The following is a 21,068-nucleotide window of genomic DNA, read 5'->3' on the forward strand; positions in this document are numbered from 1 at the left end:
AAATGTCTTTAGAGAATTACAATGGCATTACTGTTTCAATGTACAAAAAGATCAGTGGTAGTTAACAAATTACATACAATCTGCAATCACTTCAAACTCAATCTTGATGAAGAAGAAGAAGGGAGGGAGTTATATACATCACTCTTGTGAGTATTTACATTGAAGACTTTTTACATGAGTTTTCAGTCTCAATCCTCTTCCAGATCAACAAGTCCATCCATCTTCTTGATATAAAAAAATATTCCTTTCCCAGGATCAATGTCAATTGTTCTCCATCCTCTTTCATTGATCGATCAATGTAACCAACTTGCATCATCTTCATATGAACCATAAAGCTGCTTCTTCTTTCATAGCTTTTACAATCCCACACATTGTTTTTTTTTCACTCTTTTTTTCTTGTTTTTTTTTGGGGGGGCTTAATCCGTTTCCAGGACCAATATACAATACCAATCATCTTAATCTAAACTGTAAAACTATTTGAGCTTCTTCTTTTTTTTTCCTCTTTTTCTTTTTTCTCTTTTTTTTTGAGTTTTCAGGGTTAATGTAGTAACCAAAATGGAATTAGAGAACTAAAACTACTTAACTAACTACAAAAGGAAGGAGACCTGGTCAAAGGTTCTGCAGAGATGAAAGCCATTGCTCCATGTAGTTCTTCCCATCTGCACCATTTTGATTCAAAGAAAACGGATCTTGAGCACTTTGGATTAGGACAAAAATGTTGAAACATCAAATAGCAAAGATTGTTGAATCACGTGGATCATTTACACATGGCGATACAAAAAGAAACCTCTAAGAGAGCAACTATATATTATACCATTCTCATGCTATTAAACAAACACCAAAGATTAGCATTAATATCAAACCCCCAAGAGACATACCAGGAGGCAAACCGTTGGGGAGATTCTTGACAGCAGACAAGAACTGGTTATTATTACCAGAGCCTTCAACGACAGCTCTGTAACAAGGAACCAGGACTAAGAAGCCACCGTCATCTCCTTCTTCATCGGTTTGGAAACCAGGTCCATGTGGCTCAGTCCATCCAACAGACCACTCAGGCCCATCCCCAGCAGCAGCAGCAAGAGCCACGGATTCAGAGCCAGAAGAACCAAAGCTCTCAAGTTCCATCTCCTTCCTCTTGATAACCCTTCCTTTGTCTCTATTTATCTTTGCAGGGAACTTGAGAGCTTCGGTCTCTTTCTCCTTTTTACCACCTAACAACCACCAAGGCCAAGTCGGGATCTTTCTAATCATCATTTCGAGAATTTAAACTCCAAGATTTCTGAAAAAAAGGATCAAACTTTCGATCTGGGTTGAAAGAGATTAGCTTTTTCCGACAAGAGTTGCAATCTTAGCTAAAAGACCAAAGTGTCTGTCACCTTTAGGACACAACAAACCATTGAAGCAAAGATTTGAGAAACGAGATCAAACACCAGAAAGCGATTTAAAAATTAAAACTTTTATTTATGTATCGTCCTCTTCCATCATATCTCTCCGACCAAATGTGTCCCTTCTACTCAAGAGCTAGCCATCTCCTCCTTCCTCTGCAATTTATAATTCGATTTCTCGGAACTTTTGGTTTAAGTTTCATCCAACGGCCACGATCTAACAATTGTCCTCTCCAATCATTAAGCTACGATTTTATGATTGATACAAGCAAAAATACATTAATTAATAATAAGGAAATAGGGGAAGAGTTACTATCGACCGTTGATTAATGGAAAAGTGGATCCCCAACCGTACAAAAATCGATGATGTGTCATATTTTATCCAATCCCGTTTTGCGTATATATGAGGCTCACGTTATTGACACGTGGCAATCTCATCTGCCTTTTGTTATCTGCCTATAGTTTATTTTTCTGGTGGTTACGGGGAAAATCTTATGATGTTACTAGGAAAATTTGTATATGGTTTCTCTTCTTGCGATCCAGTATATGCGTTGACCCCCAAATTTAATTTGGCGTTTACATTTTTGTAATGATAATTAATAGTGTGGGAAATATTATTAAACTGAATAATATGTCATGTGGAAGAGATTTGTATTCATGTTTGGTACTTATTGGTTATGATGGATGAAGTTTTGTATATGTAATCGGTGGTTATGGATAAGTGTGATTTATAGCCAATAGTATTAGTTTATCGTTTTGGTCTCACCTGCTTAAGATATCAATTAACAATGTATCCAGTAAACAATTATATATAGTTACCCGGACCTCGTAGTCCAGTGGTACACCCCAGGCTTCGGTCACTGAGGGGCAACCCGAGTTTGACTCGCGGGGAGGGGAGGCGTGTCCAGGGCCTTAAACGGTACAGACACAGGCTGGCGCCGGACCTAGGTGGGTGGGTCCCGAAGGGGTCAACCACCTGGTTAATCAAAAAAAAAAAAAAAAAAAAAAAAAAATATATAGTTCGGTTACAACAAAAAAGATAAAAGCTACGATAAGATTAATTTGATTTAATTGCAACTAATCCTGTATATTAAAATTTGTCACAGTATATCAGGAACATGCAACTTTTTTTTTTTGTAAATAGGAACTTGCAATTAAGTGCTAATAAAGTAAACGTTGGTCTTTTCAACAGCTTGTGGTTGCCTCTCGTTGGTGTTGTTGCGTTGTCGAGAAATGATGAACACACACACGTACGAGAAAATCATATAAAATGATTTAATTCCTAATTCGTTTATATTTGCCAACACACGCCAAAATCATCTAATTAGCCAACTAACTATAAAATGTCAAACCTTTATCTTCACACCTCTCCACTTGCGTGTAAGATGCATGTATCGTGTCTTGCTAACACGTATTAGTTATCCATATTAGCTCATAAGCGAGTCATACGGTAAAATCCTACTCATTTTGTTATCGTTACATGATTTGATTCTGTATAAAACATTACACAATCAAATTATATAAAAAGAGTAAATAAAACAATAGATTTGTAAAAGCTCCATTGGTCCAGTGGTTTGACTAAGGGTTCATTAATTCTTCTACACCAAGAGGTCTGGATTCTGAGTCCTAGTAAAAAAAAAATTATGCGAATTAAGAGAGAGAAGGCTTACAAGAGGTTCTGCAGCATGGATACGATAGGGTGGTTTAGGTGAGGTGATGCAGTCAGTGACGGGTAGAATTGTCGGCCGTAAAATCGTCTATAACGTTTTCCTAGTTTGTAATAGCATAATTATCCTAATTATCCATAGTTAAAAAAAAAAACAATAGATTTTTGTTTTTTTGTCTGACATATTCTCATACATAACAACATAAGTAGCGTTGACGTATGTATCTAAGAATAAAATACATGTGCACGTAAACGTAACGATCCTTGACAAGTTTATCAACGATAACGTGGAAGTTGCAGTTAACATCATCTTGTCCAAATTCAAGCAAAAAAAAAAAAAAAAACATCATCTTGCACAATAATGCTTCTCCCGATCGTCAGAAAAAGATGGGCCGACACCATAAAGGCCCATATAATAAAGATGGGCTTATTAAGCGGAAGTCAGTTAACGATATTAACTGTAGATCTTCTCCGTTTCTGAACATTTGAAATTTAAAAAAAACTCTTTCCCCTTTCTTCTCCAACGGCTCCTTTCTCAATCCCTAACTTTTGCTTCCTCTCTCCTCTCATTTTCTTTTTCTCTCTCTCTACGATTTTGAAGAACTTAATCCATTTCTTGGTGAAAATTTCTGTTTGAAGATTCTGCATTTTGAATCAGGTACTTGAGACTTGTAGACTGTTTCGTAGATTTTTCGTTACATGGTGCTATGAAATTAGTGACTGTAAGTGTGATTAATTACCTCATGATGGAAGAATCTCAGTTTTCGGATTGGTTAGGGTTTAGATCTGGATTGAGATTGATAAAATTGGTTTTAATTTTTCAGTTTTGTTGTTCGATTTGCTTTTGTAGGTGGTAACAGCGAGAGTGGGTTTTTTAAGCTCAAAACGATGGAGATGGTGTACAAAGAGCTAGATGAAGTCAAAGCCGAGAACGAGAAGCTAAGAGGAGACTTCAGAAGCAAAGCAGAGCTTCTCGACAATCTAAAGAAGGTTCAGAACAAGCGGTCGATAGAGATTCAAGAGGCGAGGTCAGTAATCGAGAAGCAAAGTTTCGAATCCGAGGAGAGAACCAGAGAGATCTCTGAGCTGAAGCGAACCAACGAGGATCTGAAGCGTTGTCTGAGAGAAAAGGATTCGGTTGTGAAGCGTTTGAATGAGGTTAATGATAAGCTTAGAGCTGATGGGGAAGAGAAGGGCCGTGGATTTGAAGAGGAGAGGAGGAAGCTTGTGTTGGCTTTGGATGAAGCGAGTGAGAAAAACATTGACTTGGAGGAGAAGAGCAGTGTCTATAGGGATGAGATTGAGGGGCTGAAGGGGAGTTTAGCGGCGGCGGAGAAGAAGAAGGTGGAAGCTGAGAGAACCGTTAGAGATTTGAAAGAAGCGAGGGGGAGAGATGACGTGGCGGTTAAAATGGAAGAGGAGAAGAGTCAGGTGGAGGAGAAGCTGAAATGGAAGAAGGAGCAGTTTAAGCATCTCGAGGAAGCTTACGAGAAGCTTGATAATACGTTCAAAGGTTGCAAGAAAGAGTGGGAGGAAGAGAGATCGACGCTTGTAGATGAAATATACTCTCTTCAGAGCAAGCTGGATTCGCAAACGAGAATCTCAGAGGATCTTGAGAAGAAGTTAAAGATGTGTAACGGTTTGCTGACTCAAGAAGAGACGAGAAGAAAGCATCTCGAGATCCAGGTTTCTGAGTTTAAGGCTAAGTACGAAGACGCCTTTGCGGAGTACCGAGACGCGAGAAGGGAGCTGGATGATTTGGGTGGCAAAAGAGACGAGGAAGTTGCGGAGTTGAGACACTCCTTGGGTAAAAAAGAGGCGTATTTCAAGGAGATGAAGTACGAGAACGGTAAACTTGAACAGGAGAACCGCGAGCTGCTGGGTTCGTTGAGAGAGCTTCAAGAAGCTACGATCCAGGGATCAGGAAGCTCTGCGCTATCAAAGCTGAAAAACAAGTTTCGGAACCTGGAGAACGCGCACAAGAACTGTGCAGCTAATCTAAGGAGTAAAGAATCTGAATGGAGTTCTCAACTGGAGAAGATGGCTGAAGAGATGAATGATTATAAGTTGCAGCTGGGAAGCAAGGATGCGGCAGTGAATGAGCTTGAGTTGGAACTTGAAAACTTTCATTCCTCGGCAGATAAAATGAGGCTACAGTTTGAAGAAGTCTCGGTTATGTTCTTAGTGTTAAGTAGAGCAGTCTTTGAGGCTCAGTCAAGGCTTGTGAATGTCACAGATGAGCAAACCAAAGATGAGGGAAGCAAAGAGAAAAGGTGTTCTCTACTGATTGAGCAGCTAGAGCAAAAGAATGTTGCGCTGGCCAAGGCACGTGAGGAGACTGAAGCAGAACATGAAAGGGTTGCCTGCTTGCTGAAAAGAGTTGAAACGCTGGATCACTTTGAAGAAGAGAATCTTCAGATGCAGAAAGAGGTAGAGAGGTACAAACAAACAGTTGAGGAGTCATCTAAACTCCAAACTCAGATGAAAGAGAAACTGAAAGAGGCTGAAATCGACTTCGAAGAGAAGCTTCTGCAAGTCTGCGATGCACTTGACAACACAAACTCGGACCTCGTTGCAGAACGTGAGAAAGTCATGAAGTTGACAAGGCAGGTTGAGTCCTTTGGTATTGTCAAAGAGAAGTTTACAGTGATGGAAAACGAAGTTCAAAAGCAAAAAGAGATGCTGGAGGAGTCAGAAAAGCATCGGGTGATTTTAGAGGAGCAGATCACGCAGCTTGAAAGTGATTCCAAGGAGAATATTAGAGAGCTCTGCAGCAAGGTGGACACTGCATATGCAAAGTTAGCAGAAGAGGTTGAGAAGAATGTCTCATTGATAAGAAACGAAGAGCAGAGACAAAGAGAGCTTGAAAGTTACAAGGAGAAGCTTGAGAGGTTGATTCTCTTACAAGAGAAAGTTGTAGAGATGGAAAACCACTCGAAAAGGAAACTTGCTGAAGTTTCTGAGGCCTTAGAAGCAGCTAACTGTGAACTGTCTGATAAAACATCTGAAGCGTACCAGCTTGAGTTCCAGTTATGGGTCTGGAAATCTATTGCTAAAAGGCTGAAAGTGGAACTGGAGCAAAACCAGAACCTGCGCAAAAGAGTGGAAGCCTCTCTTCTTGAACAGGTTACAGTTGGAGAAGCCGTGATGCAAGAGAAAAATGAGCTGGTGCATAAACTAAACGCTATCACCTCTGAAAGTTCCAAGACAGCTGCTATGTCTGATTCAGAGAAAGAAATCCTTATAAAGATCATGAGGGAGAAGGACAAGAACTTGGAAGAGGTCCAGAGAGAGGTAGAGCTGTCTCAACAAGAATCATTTACAAGGGAACTTGAGGGTGCTGTTTTGGCGCATATAACTGCAGAGAGGGTGTTGCAGAACGAGAGAGATGAATTAGAAGGTTCATTAAAGTCTTTATCTTTGCTTCTGGAACAGAAGCAAAACGAGGCTAGTATGGTTTACAAAGCGTGGGAGAAACTGGCTGCAAGTAAGATTCTTACCGAGGTAGAAACCGAGGCGAAGGAGCTGATGATTATAGAACTCGAAGAGGAGATCTCTAGTATTAGCCAGAAGCTAGAAAGATCCGATGAGTATGTTTCTTGTTTCAGAGCAGAAGTGGAGTCGTCTAAGCAGGGAGAGTTAAGAGAAGTAACCACGAAGATGCAGGAAAAGCTAAGAACTTCAGAAGCGGACAAGACAGAGTTAGTTAAACAAGTCGCAAGTTTGTCATCAGAAAGACAAAATCTTCTCTGTTTTATCAGCGACCTGGAGAATGGAATGTCGAAGCAGTGTGATGAAGACACGAAGCTGATGAAAGCTTTGGAGAAAACAGTCCAACGTTGTGATGGATTTGGTAAAGAGAACAACAATGTTGGTTCTCCAAGATTGGCAATGAAGCATGAAGATGTTGCGGTTGAAGACAGGTCACCATTTAGACAACTTAACCGTTAGGACTTAGTTTGATTCCATTCCACAAGGACACAATGTTTTTTAGTTGTTTTACTCGCAGTAAAACTTGTTTTTCATGTTTTATCTAAGGAAACCCTCTTGCTTAACAGAGGTTTCTCTCATTGTATAATAAACAAACGTACTATGGTTTGTTTATTAATTATTTATTTTTCTTTTAACACACCTTAAATCATTTATATATGTATAGTAATTTGGACTATTAGTCTATTGCCGACGGGGTTTGCTGTAATTTGGCTGTGTTTAGAGATGATACTTGCCAATACATGCAACTTTAAGAGAGTTTTTAAAAGTTGAATTAATAAATATATTGTTGGCTATTTTAGATATACAGAGCCTACAAAACAGATGATAATGTTTACCTTTTGGAGTTCATCTTAAATCGGTTCAAAATTAAATAAATTTCTTTACTTTTAGTAGTTTTGTTTGAATAAGATTGTATTGTCGTTACTCATTAGCATGCTTAATTGTTTGAGTTGATTACAAGACACTTTTTGTCTTTCTTTTACACTTAAGAGTCACTTCACTTTCCACAAAGATTGTAGTTTTCAATTTTCTTGAGATATCTCAATCTTTATTGTATCCTCTCATTATTGTTTGTTTTCTGAGTTAATTATTACAATATATTCTCGTGCTTATTTCCCATTAGTCACCCATTTATTACAACATTTTGGAGATCTTCTCATTGATATCTTTCTTATTATTACAAGGCTTTGTTGGTCCTTATATGTACACACAACAAATCAGCATTCCCTCCATTGTTTTTTATTGATCTCTCCTTTCCCTTGGTGTCGCAATGGTTTTACTTCAACATGTAAGTCTCTTCCTGCTACTTTCTTTCTCTACAAGCAATCAAACTTCTCCTTCCTCTCTGAATCATGTTTTGTGTGTATAAACGCAGTTAGAGCAAGGGATGCGTCCACTTTCTCAGCGTTACAATGCGACGGCGTATTCAACAACAATGGGAAGAAACTTCTTCACAACTGGACCCGCAAGCAGCAACCTATTCTCCACCAGAGGGTACTCAGCCAATGCAAAGCCAAAGTCAAAAACCGAGTCTAAGGAAGTGGCTGCAAAGAAACATAGCGACGCAGAGAGAAGAAGACGGCTTCGGATTAACTGTCAGTTTGAAGCTCTTCGCACCACTCTTCCAAATTTAATCAAAGTAAGTTTTGGTTTATGCATTCTCTATTACACCAATCAAAGATAGTTAACACTTTCGTAAACTTAACAGCAGGACAAAGCATCTGTGCTAATAGAGACTGTTAGGTACTTCAAGGAGCTAAAGAAGCTGGTTAACGAGATACCAACCACACCATCTTTAGAAGACAGCTTGAGATTGGGTCAGTGTAAGAACAGAGACTTTGCGAGAGTGGTGTTCAGCTGTAGCGACAGAGAAGGGCTGATGTCGGAGGTAGCGGAGTCGATGAAAGCAGCGAATGCAAAGGCGGTGAGAGCTGAGATGATGACGGTAGGGGGAAGAACCAAGTGTGTCTTGTTTGTTCAAGGTGCGAATGGGAATGAAGGTTTGGTTAAGCTCAAGAAAGCATTGAAACCTGTGGTGAATCGTAAACCAGAGGCGAAAGACAACAACAGCAGTGGAGGATCGTTAATGTTGCCTCAGCAGCAATGAGTGCGTTCTTCTGTGTACACATCTGTCTCTATACTAGTCCCCATTAGAGAAGGTAGATAGATAGATGTAAAGGTATATAGAAGCCCAAGTGTTATTGAATTTGGGTGGACACACACTTACACAGTCTATTATATGAATAAAAACGGTTGCAAGTAACTACTTGGAACAAAACACACTTAGAATTTAAGAGACTTACTAGTGGAACCTTTTCTAAAAAAAATCTTCTATATATCAAAAGATGTTCTTCAACACTCTGAACCAAAAAAACAACCAACTATTTTTTTTTTCCTAAGAACAGTTCAGTGGGAAGGGAAACATGTTTTTCTTTTTTCCATTCTACACACGCAACAAAAAAAAAGAAGACCAACTACTCAATCACTATCAGAGCCAAGAACTTGCTTCTTGATGTCACTAATCTTCATCTTGAGTTCTTCTCTATTACTCTGCAAATAAAATTCAAATCGTTGTTCTTACTGAGAAATGAAAAAAAAAATCTGTATAAACTCAATTTATAAGACATTCCATACCTTAAAGAGTAAATAACGTGTAGTGAACCAGAGTGTGTATCCGAGACCAACCACTTCCATCAGCTTAGGTAACTGAAAACAAAATAAAATGTTACTACTTAACATATATATCCTCACATGTTTGGAGGGGAAACAAAAACAAAAGGGTGGCTCAAGTGAACTAACCAGGGGAACTGATTCAAGAGAACCAACGATTGCAGAAGTCAAGTAGACAGCAAGTACCGCACCAAACCCATAGAGCAGGATCGAATACGTGTTGTCTGAGTCCAGCTGCATTAACAAATCCAAACATCAACTGCTTACTTACATCTTTGTCTTCATAGTCAACATTATACTATGTAGTCTCTATGAACAAGAGGCATTTCATCAAACAAGTGGTGTACAGTCAAAACTCAAAGCAAATATCTACAAGTAATATATGTAATGAAAATACCTTGATATCGTTGAAGAACTCTAAGGAGGCTTGAGTTTGCTCGTCTTCAGATTGAGCTTCACTAGTGAAGATTCTCTCTTCGACTGCATCTTGAGCTTCACTAGTAAAGTTATCCTCTTTGTCTGCAACTACTTCTGGCTTCTTCTCAAAACCAAACTCATTGACTCCCGTTGATGTGTCTTCTTCAGACACTGTTTCTCCTGGAAACTTTCTCGTACATCGCAACGTGCCTTTTGCCAATTGAAAACACACAAAGACAAGACAACATCAGACATCAAAGTTTCTGTCTTGATGGCAATTGGCAAGAAAAACATTAATCAATTTCAAAAAACGATACTCCTCCTTATAGACAGAAGAAACACAAACGAGTGAATCACATAGCACGAAAGCAAAAACAGGAAGGAGGAGTGAGTTCTTTGTTTCTCTTACGGGATTGAAGACGGAGAGATGCAAGGTTGCCCTGTCGAGGGAGTGAGATCCTACGCACATCGTTTCCGGCGGGATATACGTGGCGGTTGGTGCTGGAAGGGAGGTGAGTGATGGTAGTTGAAACTGTGGAGAGCTCCATTTCCTTACTGACGAGTTAACCAGAGTCTCTTTCGCTTCTGTGAGATAGGTGAGAAGAAGGTAGCTTCCTCTAGGGTTTTAGTCTCTTGAGCTATTTGGTCTTTATTCTTAGCCCAATTATAGTTTTAATGGGCCGGGCCCTTATCAACAATTTGGTTGTTTTTTATTCGATGTATCACGTCTAGTAAAAAACAAAAGATGTTGTATACAGCTTTTCGACGACCATAATTTGTCAAATTCTCGAGAAAAATATAGTTTGCGTCTTTTTGTGGCTCAACGTGTAAACATTAATATTCATAATCTTTCTTCAGTAAAAACTTATGTCAATGTCATCGGTTTTAGAATAACTGAACTGTTTTTAGATGTTGTTAGCTAAACATATTACATATGCATTGTTGTTTGTTTACACTTTGTCAGGATCGGTCCTGGGCAAATCTGAATGAAACATTCAGCTATGGACCCTATTAAGAAAAAATTGTATATATATAAATTTCCAAATTTGTAAAAGAAAAAGTTTGTTGAAACTCTTAATAAATCGCCAATGGAGATCGAAGAGAAAAGAGAGAATCGTGGAGAAGGGAGAAGAAAATTGTGATAACTGATACCTTAACAACCATTTTCTCTCTATACATTTCTACAGAAAACTTTTGAAAATCTTCTTGACATGGAAAGTAGACGTGTGTCTAGTTTTATTCTTCTAGAAGCTCTTTAAAAAGTCACAAATGTTATAAGGACTTAGATAAAATCAGGTTGACCTGTGGAAGTTAAGCAACGATGCCACATTCGACTATTGGGATCAACTGATTTATCATAAGCAATCACTTCAGGAATTGGTAAGTAAGCATAATGATTGTTTATTATCCCCACAGTGATCCCACTATACCCAGCAAAGGCTCCATGTACCTGTGACACATAGAGTGTATTAATGTTACATCAAATATTTGTTGAAGCAGCGTAGACATGAGTTTTAGTTATAAAGACTTTTACAGCGTTTTGTCCTAAGACCGTGCAGAGGATTCCATCTGATGCATTTGCACGTACAGCTCGGATCATGTATGTTGGATCTATGTACTTTACATCTGCCGAAACACCAATCTCCTTGAAGTACTTCTTCGTCTGTATAATACAGTCTCTAGGTGTCAGTTTTTTATTTGTTTTATAGGCAATTCAAATGTCACAAACAAACCTCTTGTTGAATGTGAACACCAATATCACCTAGTACTTTGTTTCCAGATGCATCTTTTGCATTTGTATTCTCAAGAAAACTCTGCAATAATCAAAGTAAGGGAGAGGAGGTTAACGTTCTCGTTCATTGAGAGGTTTTTTAGAGTTTTGTTACCTGTCCTGCTCCTTCCGCAACGCAAACTACAGCAGAGCCTTTTGTTTCGATAAGGTAGTTCAGATGTTTCAGTACACCATCAGGTCCATGGAGGTTGAAAGGAACCTTTTGGAAGAGGAAAGACTTATAGCTATAAGCAAAATATCTTTCTCAATGTTTCTGACAATTTAAGATGAAATCAGAACGTACCTCGGGAATGAGACAAATGTCGACTTGTCCGCTCGCTAAGGATGCTTGCATGGCGATGAATCCACTACTACGACCCATCAGTTTCACAATGCCTATGCCATGATATGCACTATGTGCCTGATCACGATGACCATACAAAGCAAAAGAAACATCTTTTTTAATCTGTTTTAAAAGAGTATAATTATTTTTGCTTGATAGTACCTACCTCGATGTATGCAGAGTTAATAGCTCGTTGTGCTTCCTCAACAGCAGTGTCAAACCCAAAAGTTTTATCCATATGCAAAATATCATTGTCTATGGTTTTAGGTACACCAACCACAGCTACCTTCATCCTTCTTTTGAGACACTGAAAACAGTGACAAAATAGAGTGTAATAAAGAGTAAATCAAAGCAAAAAAACTTTGTTAAATGGTTACAGTTTTTGACTTAATAATTAGCAAACCTCATTGTGTATAGCATTGGCACCCGCATGTGTTCCATTACCACCAAGGACAAAAATCATGTTGATTCCTCTCTCCTCCATGCTGTCCACGATCTCAGTAACAGTCGGTCCTCCACGTGAAACACCGAGCAAACTTCCACCGGAAAGATGAATGTTCTGCACCACTTTCCTTGACAGCTAAACAATCAAAGTCCAAATATAATATTAGTCTTCTTGGCTAGTAAGCAGTTTAAAAACAAAAGGAGTAAAGCCATGTTCTTGAAATAACTATTATTACAGGGATTTCAGGTAGATTCTTATCAGAGAAGCCACGGTAACCAAAAGGAATCCCAACAATGTTCTTCACACCATATATCTCTAAAGTGATGACAATCTGCCACATTACAAAATCTTATTATATATAAAAAAAATGAACAATATGTTTCACATGAATCTCTCTCAAAGAAAAACTCACATGTCTAATGACATCATTAAGGCCAGGACAAAGCCCACCACAAGTAACAATAGCTGCCTTCACATCCTCAGGTCTGAAGTAAATCTTTTCCCGTGGTCCAGCACGATGAACCCTAAATGATTAATCCTTGTTAAACATCCAAAATCACAAGAGTTACTTTTTTTGAATCATGTTAATACTATTACCATTGCTCGATCCAAGTGCAGCCAGGATCAATACACACTGCTCCAGCAGAATCTGGTGATGAGTAGTTTATAACCTGATCAAAAACCAATCAAATATTAATGTTGCCCTAGATCATAATTGTGCTCATTTAGAGAAGAATAAAAGTACCTTGAGGAGTACTCTATCTTTGTTATTAATGTACGACGGAGACCTACAGGAGAAAACAAAAAAAAAGGAATAATAATACAAAGTTTAGACCTAAAACGTTCATTAGGTCACTGGATCATGGAGTTTACGTACCTCATCTTGAGGCAAAACGTGGAAGGGATGGCTTCTGCATCAGGGAACGCATCAGTGATATGAGGGATGTTGAATTTTTCTTCGAAGTCTCTCTCAAACTTTAGTTTCCACTCGGGATTGCTTAGATCAATAGCAGTTTCTCTAGCCGCCGCCGCTACTCGATGAAACCGCACCGAGTTCGCCGGAAATCTCGGTTTACGGAGGATCAAAGAACCGGGTAGGGCAGACCGGAAGAGGACGGGGTTCTTGGGAGATATGCACATGGTGGGTGAACAGATAAGTGCATCCATGGAGAAGAATGGTGTGATCTCTGCCTTTACAGTTCCTATTTTGGAGGGACTTTTAGGAGTGCTTTGTTGTTTTTAATTGGTTTGGTTTGTATATAAACTATTATCAATATTTTTTTAAAAAAAATATGTTGTAAATAACTATCTATTTCAAATAAAAAACCAAAATTCATGTTTTCTTATAAATTACTGCATCGTCAATTTTGTTTTTTGGTAAAAAGTATTACTATATTTATATATTTCTATATAAATGAAATGTAAAAAGTTAAAACTGATAACATAATTACTATTCCAAATTCTTAAACAATATTTTTAACATCTATAACTTCATATATATTTTTTTTCTTTGAAATATCTAATGGCAAATTAACAAAATTCTTATATTATCAAAAACAAATTTATATTAATTATTAAATAAGTATTTTAGATTATGAAATGAACTTATATACGTATTTATAAGTAATATTTTGGTACTAGTCTTAAAATTTCGTGATCACTATTTTAATAATTTCAATTTGATCAAGAACTTAAACCATAAGTCAGTTATTTTGAAATATTAGATAAAACCAATACCAAATAAACCATCAAGTTTTAGAACAACAAAACTATATCAAATTAAAATAAAACTAAAAACTTGTTATTAAAATTTTAAATAAAAATAAAATCCAGTAAAATAATACTAGGAATAAAAAAGAAAAGCAAAAAAGTTGAAAGCGAAAATTTAAATTCAAAAAATAAAATCTAAGCAACAATTAATACCTTGTTTTGTCATTATTTTCACACAAAAATGACATTTTTAATTTAAGCTGTCTCCTCTTTAATTTTATTTTTTTAACTAACCTTCCTGAATTGACAAGTTATCGCATTACATCACATTATAGTGGTACATGTAACTAAAAATATACACTATGGACAAATGAATATGTAAATGAGAATGTCACGTAACTCACTATCGATCTTTATTCCAATAAAACAACATAAATTCCAAGATACTATATGAAAAAATAATATGATTTCATTATTTTATTTTTTCAAAAGGCTTTTAAGTATTATTATATATGTTTACAAAACGATTTACTAAAAATGCAGAGTAATGGAACAACATCCATCGTATACTATTTGAAATTGCTTTCTTTTTTTTTTTTTTTTTTTGCTAAAATATCTATCTTATTAAAGTAGAAGTACTTTAAGCTTTTGTTTGGTAATAGGGATAGAAGTTTTCAAAAAAAAATTGTTTGGTAATAAAGATAGTAGAGAATTTTGTATTTTCCTTATTTAAATGATATATTTAAGTATATTTAATGTATTTTCCTAATTTAAATAATAGATTCCTTTAATAGAATGAATCTTAACCAAAATAAATTTCCTAATAGATTTTTTGTTAACATTTAATATTTTTCAATATTTATTAATAAAAAAATAAAACAAAAATCACACATCAAAATCAATTTATATATCATATAAATAAAATATAAAATATTTTATTTATAAATTGTTAGTATAACACTTTTATAATATAAGTCCAATTATTAAAAATATTATATTTTTATATGATACACTGTGATATAATAGACGATTAAAATCACATAATATAATTATTTAAAGTAATAATAAAATTTTTGTTTTAAAATGTTATACTAACAATTACGTAATACATATTAATTTACATATATATATTTATATATTATATATATATATATATATATGTAATATATAATATAGAACAAAGAAAAAAATTGAAGTGAAAGCAAATATCTATACGGCCACGGGTCAAACTATAGAAATAAACAATAATGGTGTAAGATTTTTTTTTAAACAAATTTATTTCAAATATGTTTATATATTTTATGTATTTATAAATTATTTTATTTGTTATTAAGAATGCTAAGATTTTGGAATTGGAAAAAATTATGACCCATCTCTATATTATTTTAATTAGGAATTTAAAATTTATATCAAAATATTTTTTTTTAACTTTTAATTTTTATTATAACTACAAATATTAATTTTCAATCTAAATTTATATTTAAATATTACAAATATATCATTTATAATTAAAAAACTAAAAACATAAAATAAACCCTAAAATAAATACCCGCCCAGTTGGGCGGGTCAAGATCTAGTTTTCTATTAAAATGCATAAGAAAAACAAATGTTTTACAAAGCCAAGCTTAGTGGCATATCCTTGAAAAGAACCGAACTTGAAACTACAGCAGTACAAAACATTCACTAACTATTGCACTTGCCCAAGTGAAATATTTAGCAAAATAGAGATCAGATGACGATGATGAGGAAATGATCAAGAAATCCAAGTTTGGAACATGGCAGAAGCGAGTTGAGGATCATCCACTCTGATGGCAGCAATCTTGAGTTTTATCATATTGTGAATCTCCTTTATGACAGCTGCTGAAGTTCGAAATCTACTTCGGTGCAGTCTCCCATTTCGCTCCCCCCATATGCAGTAAATGGAAGCCTGCCACGCCAAGAGAGGTAGAAGCCTTGCGTGCGATGGAGACTTAGCTCGAGGATAAGCACAATCATTTGTTACCTTTTTGTGGTATTTCATTGAGTAGCAAGAAAAATAACATAAAAATAAAATGTTATTTAACTAGCTGAAAGAAACAATTTGGATATATAAGGTGGTATGTTATGTTTACTTAATCATTATCAATGGGAAATCATTTTTAGCTAACTTAAGAAACAATGTGGATATATGTGGTATGTGATTAAATTGATTAAGAAGCAAAAGCAAGTAAAATAATATGAAAGCAGAGTTTATAACAATAATAATAGCAGTTATAAACCCAAAGCAATACAAAATTTTCTAAACAATATAGAGTGTGATCATGGAGAGAGAGTGATAGAGATGATGATAGAGAGTGGGCTCAGAGAGGAGTGACTCCACTAGAAGAAGGAAGGCAGGATGAGGTTGCCAGTGGGTGTATTCTTTTCGGACTCCGTGAGAGGAACACGAAGAGATTTGCAGAAGAGGTGTACAGACTCGAAGTTGTCAAGAACTAAGTCTACACTTAGATTTGGAGTTCGAATCTCAAACTGTGTAATTTATTGGAGATTACAAAAAAAAATCATGTTTCTTTGGAGATTTATTAAACAATTATATAGACAACAAAAGAAAAATTTACAATGGATCTTCGACATAGTATAACTGTATAAGTAATGGTGAACTGATTGATGACCACTAGCGATCTATACATAGACCCAATAAACATAATAATATAAGGAAAAGGATAATAAAAATAATATAAGAAGAAAAATACTCTTTGAGCCATTTTTTGACTTTGTACCTTGTAAGTCGAAATACTACATATAGTGCAATTCTTTATAAGTGATTTAATCATTAGTTTTCTTCGTTTAAATAATTGTAAAACTGAATTTCTTAATTTTCTCCTAAGAAGATTGTTTTAATTACACTGAGTCAATTTTTTATTTTCTTGAGATAGCAACAAATTAAAAAATGAAATTTGTTCATCTAAATTTTTTACTTATCACAATCAAGTCATTTGAAAACAAAAGTTGTAGGAAGCAAATTGTTTTTGACATACAAAGGTTATGTAGAAGAATAGCATGTGTCTTGATTCAAACGTGTAAATTCTCTTCTTTATTTCTCAGGTAGAAATACTTGAAAGCAATCCATAGCAGCCTTATAAGTAAAGAACTATTCTCACCAATATATTAAAACGACAGACATAAGCTTTACTTTAGTCTTTAGATTCTGCACTTAAAGATATTCGGCTCCACAATACTTCAGTGGTTGTTTAGTTAATGGGTCACTTAAAGCCCTGTTATTAGGAAATGTTTACAAACTTTGGCATGTCTTAATTGGACCACCAACTACGGAGCCCACAGCGACCCACCAAGACAAATGTCAATATTAAAACGACACGGTTTTATAACCCCATTTACGAATCAAGTGAGAAAAAAAAAGAACTAGACACAAGCTAGGGGACCGCATCATAAAAGAAAGAGAGACATAAAATTGAAAGTCATGGACCAAGAGAAGGTAAGTGAAAATATATTTACACACCATACATGCATGTAATATAACCTTATTGATGGAAAGAAAACTAGCAGTTAGTTAATGTTTTTATAAGTATAATTGTAGGAGGACAGAAGACTCTTATTGTCCAAAGAAGAAGAGAGGATTCGTGATGAGCTTGAAATGGAAATAGAAAGAAATTTGGAAGGAGAGTTCAAGGATGGGATCTACAATCTGGCACTCAAGCTGCGCAGGCTGTATGAACAAAGAAGGGAAAGAGAAGAGTCGTTGGATGTTTCCATGAGAAAGAGCAAGAGAGTATTGGAAGTGAACATAAGCATAAAGATGGAAGGAGATACCAAGATTGAAATCAATGAGAGGAAGAAGGAAGTAGACAATGACAAGATGAAAAAAGCAGAGAATCTGGTTAACAGAGAGAAGTGTGAAGCTGGTGAAGGTAAAACAAGAAAGGAGAAGTTGAAGAATCCAAGAAGGGCTCAAGAACTTAGATGGAAATGGTAAAACAGATTGATTGGCCTGGATTTATATGCCTATCTGCTGATATATATATGTTTCGAATATTTATCCTAATTAAGCAAGAGTGCAATAAGGATTCTGCATACATATTACATTGTTCATTGAGATGGTAAGAAGAAAACACACAATTTTCTTTACTGCCATATAAAATTTGAGTTGTTGCTACGATATCATCAAACAAATTTTAATTAATAATTATATCCTGCAATATATATGATTTGGAGAATTTTTAGCAAAGGAATGCTATCGGGTGTACTAAGACATGGCACCGGCTTGAATCCCAGATGCAAATTTTAAAAGATTATCTTATTGTGAAAATATCATCAGTTTTCCTGTTAATAATATAAATGATCATACACAGATAATAAAAAAGTTGCTTGTCTGCCTCATCGTAACCTTAGTGGGAACCAAGTATATTGCTATTTGCGTGGGAAACAAGTATATTGCGATATACCTCGAAGTGTATGTGCACACAAAAAAAACAATTCGAAGTATATCAGTTGACACAAAATATGTGATTTTCTTAATTCCATGTAACTCGTCTAATTTACGGCTTAATTATAAAATTTCGTTGATCTTTTACACGGTAAACAGTTTACGGTAAACTTCAATCCATGACATATATGATCAAAAAAATAAACTCGATAAGCTTAAGCCATTAATCAATGTAGATCAAGCCGCACTGATACGGTAAACCAGGATGTGTAGTTAATAGTTACATACAACTTGTCAACAATAGCTAATTACCAGTTTTTAAATTAACACATGGTTATCTACAACTCAACATATTCATATTATATGCTTTCATTTGGTGATCCCCTTGTAGACGATTCTTCAAGAGACTTGGTAAAGACGACTGGTTTTGATATTCCAAATCAATAAACAAATAAATAAGAGTTGTAGCTATGTATGTGCTTGCATGATTAAAATGTCCAGATATTTATCATTCTAAGAACGTCTTTTGTAGAATTAAGTATAATCTTCTTCGCTCTATATATCAAAACCCTTTTCCTCATTTCTCCACCACCACCAACGAAGACAAGAGCTTTCTCATTTTCTCTATCTCTCTTTTCTTCAGACAACAAAAGAAGATTGAAAGAGAGAACAATGGCAGTTCTTAAGACATTGCAAGCTCTGATCTTTCTTGGTCTATTGGCCACGTCCTGTACCGCTCAAGGTCCGGCTCCAGCACCCATTATGCTTCTCCCACCCGTAGAGTCTCCTTCTCCTGTTACTACACCAACCGCTGAGCCACCGTCTCCGGTACCGGTTGCTTCACCACCGGTTATGGTAACCGAGCCAACTCCAGCTCCGGCTACTCCTCCCACCGTCTCATCACCGACTATGTCTCCAAAAACTTCTCCTGTCGCTTCTCCTCCGAAGTCAGAAGATATGGCCCCAAGCCCATCAGTCCCAACACCAGCACCAACTCCATCACCAGCTCCGGCTGCTGAAGGACCAATTGCTGACTCAGCATTGACTAACAAAGCTTTCCTTGTGAGCACCGTCATTGCCGGAGCCTTGTACGCTGTCGTTTTGGCTTAAGAGAGCCTTGAGTATATATTACACTCACCATCTTTCCTTTGGTTGTTCTTGTCATGATTTGTTTGACCAATCTCTCTGTTTTCTCTAATATATTTTGTGTACACTTCCACTTTGTTGATGTTTCTTTTTCTCGTCTTTTGATTCTTTATAACTCTGATGGGCAATAAAAATTAACTCCAATCGTTCTTCTTGTTACACCATTGTGCCACTAATAAAATTGAAATCACTATGAAAAAACAAAACTGAAATCACTATAGGCTTTGACTTTATAATGGTTGCCTTAGAAATATCTCTGAAAATAGTTTTCAGATACTCTCAATGTGATCATAACAGATTGTGAAATAAACCATCATTAGATTGAAACGTAGAGAACAAGTGTGCTTATACACAATTGGGATCACAAACCAAAGTAAACCAAGTACTAAACCAACATATACCAACTATAAACTAATTATATACCGGATAATTAAACCGATCAACATTAGAAAATCTACCGGAAGAAACACGAACAGTATCACCGTAACCAATAACTAATCTATCAGTAAACCGGGCTGATTCGTATCCTTTTTCTTTCCTCACAAATCACAATCCCAACAATAGATTTCTCAATTTGCTCATAACCATCCTCTAAACCACCAATCATGCCCTTGACCTCACGAACCAAACTCCAGAACCCATCGATTCAAGCCCTCTTCCAGTTCCCATAGTTCATTTCAGACAATCTTTCTTGACAACTCTCAAGCCTCTTCAAAGCACCTGCATACAAGCTCGACCCTATCTCCGAACCTCAAAGTGCTGGACCGCTCTTTAAACTCGTTGAGTCTCGTGTAAAGCTCGTTGGCCGAACGGATATTTTGTCGGCTAGAGTTTTGCCACCACCACAGAAGGGGTATATCCATGCTTCTTGTAGTAAACCGACAAGCGCGTCGACTTCACGAAGAAAATCAGTAAAGAGACGAAACCATGCCTTCTTGTTCGTCTTTGTGGATTGTGCTCGATGCTGAAGCAACGAAAAAGCCCATGACTCTTGAAGTTGATAACAGATGCTCAAGGTATAATTGTATAAAGCATACCTAAGATCAGAAAACCAAAATTAAAAAAAAGAAAAAAAAAGAAAACCAAAAATTTTAAAATAAAACTTTTCATTTATATATAGATTTTTGCAACCAATTACCATCGGACCCAAGAAGAAAGCTCCCACATCAAAGGGGACTTTCCATCTCTAAACCCAGAAAGTTTCAGATAGTTCCGAGCACCAGAAGCCGGAAAGACAGAGAGCTGATCCTGGAGGATGAAGCGACCGTGGTTGACGATGTGATGGACGATGATCGATGATTTGAGAGCGACGCAGGCGTCTCCGGTTGTGTGAAGAAGGTCCATTACGGCTTCGACGGCGGAAGATGCGGTGGCTCGTGAGCCAGTACCGGCGGAGAGGAGAGCTTCGAGGTGACGGTTTCCGGAGGAGTTGAAGGGTCGTGAGTGGTGGCACGGAGGACGGAGAGGTGGAAAGAGAGAGATTTGGTTGTTGGGTTTGATGAGACGAGAGCTGCTTTGCCTTGAGAAGCTTTGTCTTTGATGATTCCGGTTAGATATGCGAAGCTTGTGATTCTTCCCATTGATTAAAGCTTTTAGACTT

At 36.4% G+C, this 21,068-nt stretch overlaps 7 protein-coding genes and 1 pseudogene across 7 annotated transcripts; 4 read left to right on the top strand and 4 right to left on the bottom strand.

The window, feature by feature from the left end:
* Nucleotides 1-7: 7 nt before the first annotated feature.
* Nucleotides 8-1,569, bottom strand: LOC130499141 (uncharacterized). The gene is made up of 2 exons (XM_056993063.1): nucleotides 879-1,569; nucleotides 8-659 (listed from the first exon to the last, which is right to left on the bottom strand). The coding sequence occupies exons 1-2, from the start codon at nucleotides 1,252-1,254 to the stop codon at nucleotides 610-612; spliced, it is 426 nt and encodes a 141-aa protein (XP_056849043.1). The 5' UTR covers nucleotides 1,255-1,569; the 3' UTR covers nucleotides 8-609.
* A 1,996-nt stretch (nucleotides 1,570-3,565) lies between these two features.
* LOC108818718 (uncharacterized protein At4g38062) lies at nucleotides 3,566-7,180 on the top strand. The gene is made up of 2 exons (XM_018591642.2): nucleotides 3,566-3,709; nucleotides 3,902-7,180. The coding sequence occupies exon 2, from the start codon at nucleotides 3,940-3,942 to the stop codon at nucleotides 7,000-7,002; it is 3,063 nt and encodes a 1,020-aa protein (XP_018447144.2). The 5' UTR covers nucleotides 3,566-3,709; nucleotides 3,902-3,939; the 3' UTR covers nucleotides 7,003-7,180.
* Nucleotides 7,181-7,903: 723 nt separating this feature from the next.
* LOC130499234 (transcription factor bHLH131-like) lies at nucleotides 7,904-8,676 on the top strand. The gene is made up of 2 exons (XM_056993291.1): nucleotides 7,904-8,182; nucleotides 8,252-8,676. Exons 1-2 carry the CDS (start codon nucleotides 7,931-7,933, stop codon nucleotides 8,648-8,650), a joined length of 651 nt encoding a protein of 216 aa, XP_056849271.1. The 5' UTR covers nucleotides 7,904-7,930; the 3' UTR covers nucleotides 8,651-8,676.
* Nucleotides 8,677-8,856: 180 nt separating this feature from the next.
* Nucleotides 8,857-10,238, bottom strand: LOC108830730 (protein CURVATURE THYLAKOID 1D, chloroplastic). The gene is made up of 5 exons (XM_056993290.1): nucleotides 10,040-10,238; nucleotides 9,611-9,840; nucleotides 9,343-9,447; nucleotides 9,178-9,249; nucleotides 8,857-9,093 (listed from the first exon to the last, which is right to left on the bottom strand). Exons 1-5 carry the CDS (start codon nucleotides 10,176-10,178, stop codon nucleotides 9,022-9,024), a joined length of 618 nt encoding a protein of 205 aa, XP_056849270.1. The 5' UTR covers nucleotides 10,179-10,238; the 3' UTR covers nucleotides 8,857-9,021.
* Nucleotides 10,239-10,893: 655 nt separating this feature from the next.
* Nucleotides 10,894-13,329, bottom strand: LOC108830733 (ATP-dependent 6-phosphofructokinase 5, chloroplastic-like). The gene is made up of 12 exons (XM_018604325.2): nucleotides 13,067-13,329; nucleotides 12,935-12,977; nucleotides 12,787-12,860; nucleotides 12,602-12,713; nucleotides 12,425-12,520; nucleotides 12,148-12,324; nucleotides 11,911-12,051; nucleotides 11,706-11,822; nucleotides 11,517-11,621; nucleotides 11,364-11,444; nucleotides 11,165-11,293; nucleotides 10,894-11,080 (listed from the first exon to the last, which is right to left on the bottom strand). Exons 1-12 carry the CDS (start codon nucleotides 13,327-13,329, stop codon nucleotides 10,913-10,915), a joined length of 1,506 nt encoding a protein of 501 aa, XP_018459827.2. The 3' UTR covers nucleotides 10,894-10,912.
* A 3,946-nt stretch (nucleotides 13,330-17,275) lies between these two features.
* LOC108830731 (uncharacterized) lies at nucleotides 17,276-18,055 on the top strand. The gene is made up of 2 exons (XM_018604324.2): nucleotides 17,276-17,374; nucleotides 17,477-18,055. Exons 1-2 carry the CDS (start codon nucleotides 17,360-17,362, stop codon nucleotides 17,870-17,872), a joined length of 411 nt encoding a protein of 136 aa, XP_018459826.1. The 5' UTR covers nucleotides 17,276-17,359; the 3' UTR covers nucleotides 17,873-18,055.
* A 792-nt stretch (nucleotides 18,056-18,847) lies between these two features.
* On the top strand, nucleotides 18,848-19,432 carry LOC108830735 (classical arabinogalactan protein 3-like). Its single transcript, XM_018604327.2, has one exon. It carries the CDS (start codon nucleotides 18,995-18,997, stop codon nucleotides 19,430-19,432), a length of 438 nt encoding a protein of 145 aa, XP_018459829.1. The 5' UTR covers nucleotides 18,848-18,994.
* Nucleotides 19,433-19,772: 340 nt separating this feature from the next.
* Nucleotides 19,773-21,048, bottom strand: LOC108830732 (putative clathrin assembly protein At4g40080; annotated as a pseudogene).
* Between the last annotated feature and the right edge of the window lie 20 nt (nucleotides 21,049-21,068).

This window comes from Raphanus sativus, chromosome 8 (assembly GCF_000801105.2).
Source record: "Raphanus sativus cultivar WK10039 chromosome 8, ASM80110v3, whole genome shotgun sequence".
Taxonomy (NCBI): domain Eukaryota; kingdom Viridiplantae; phylum Streptophyta; class Magnoliopsida; order Brassicales; family Brassicaceae; genus Raphanus; species Raphanus sativus.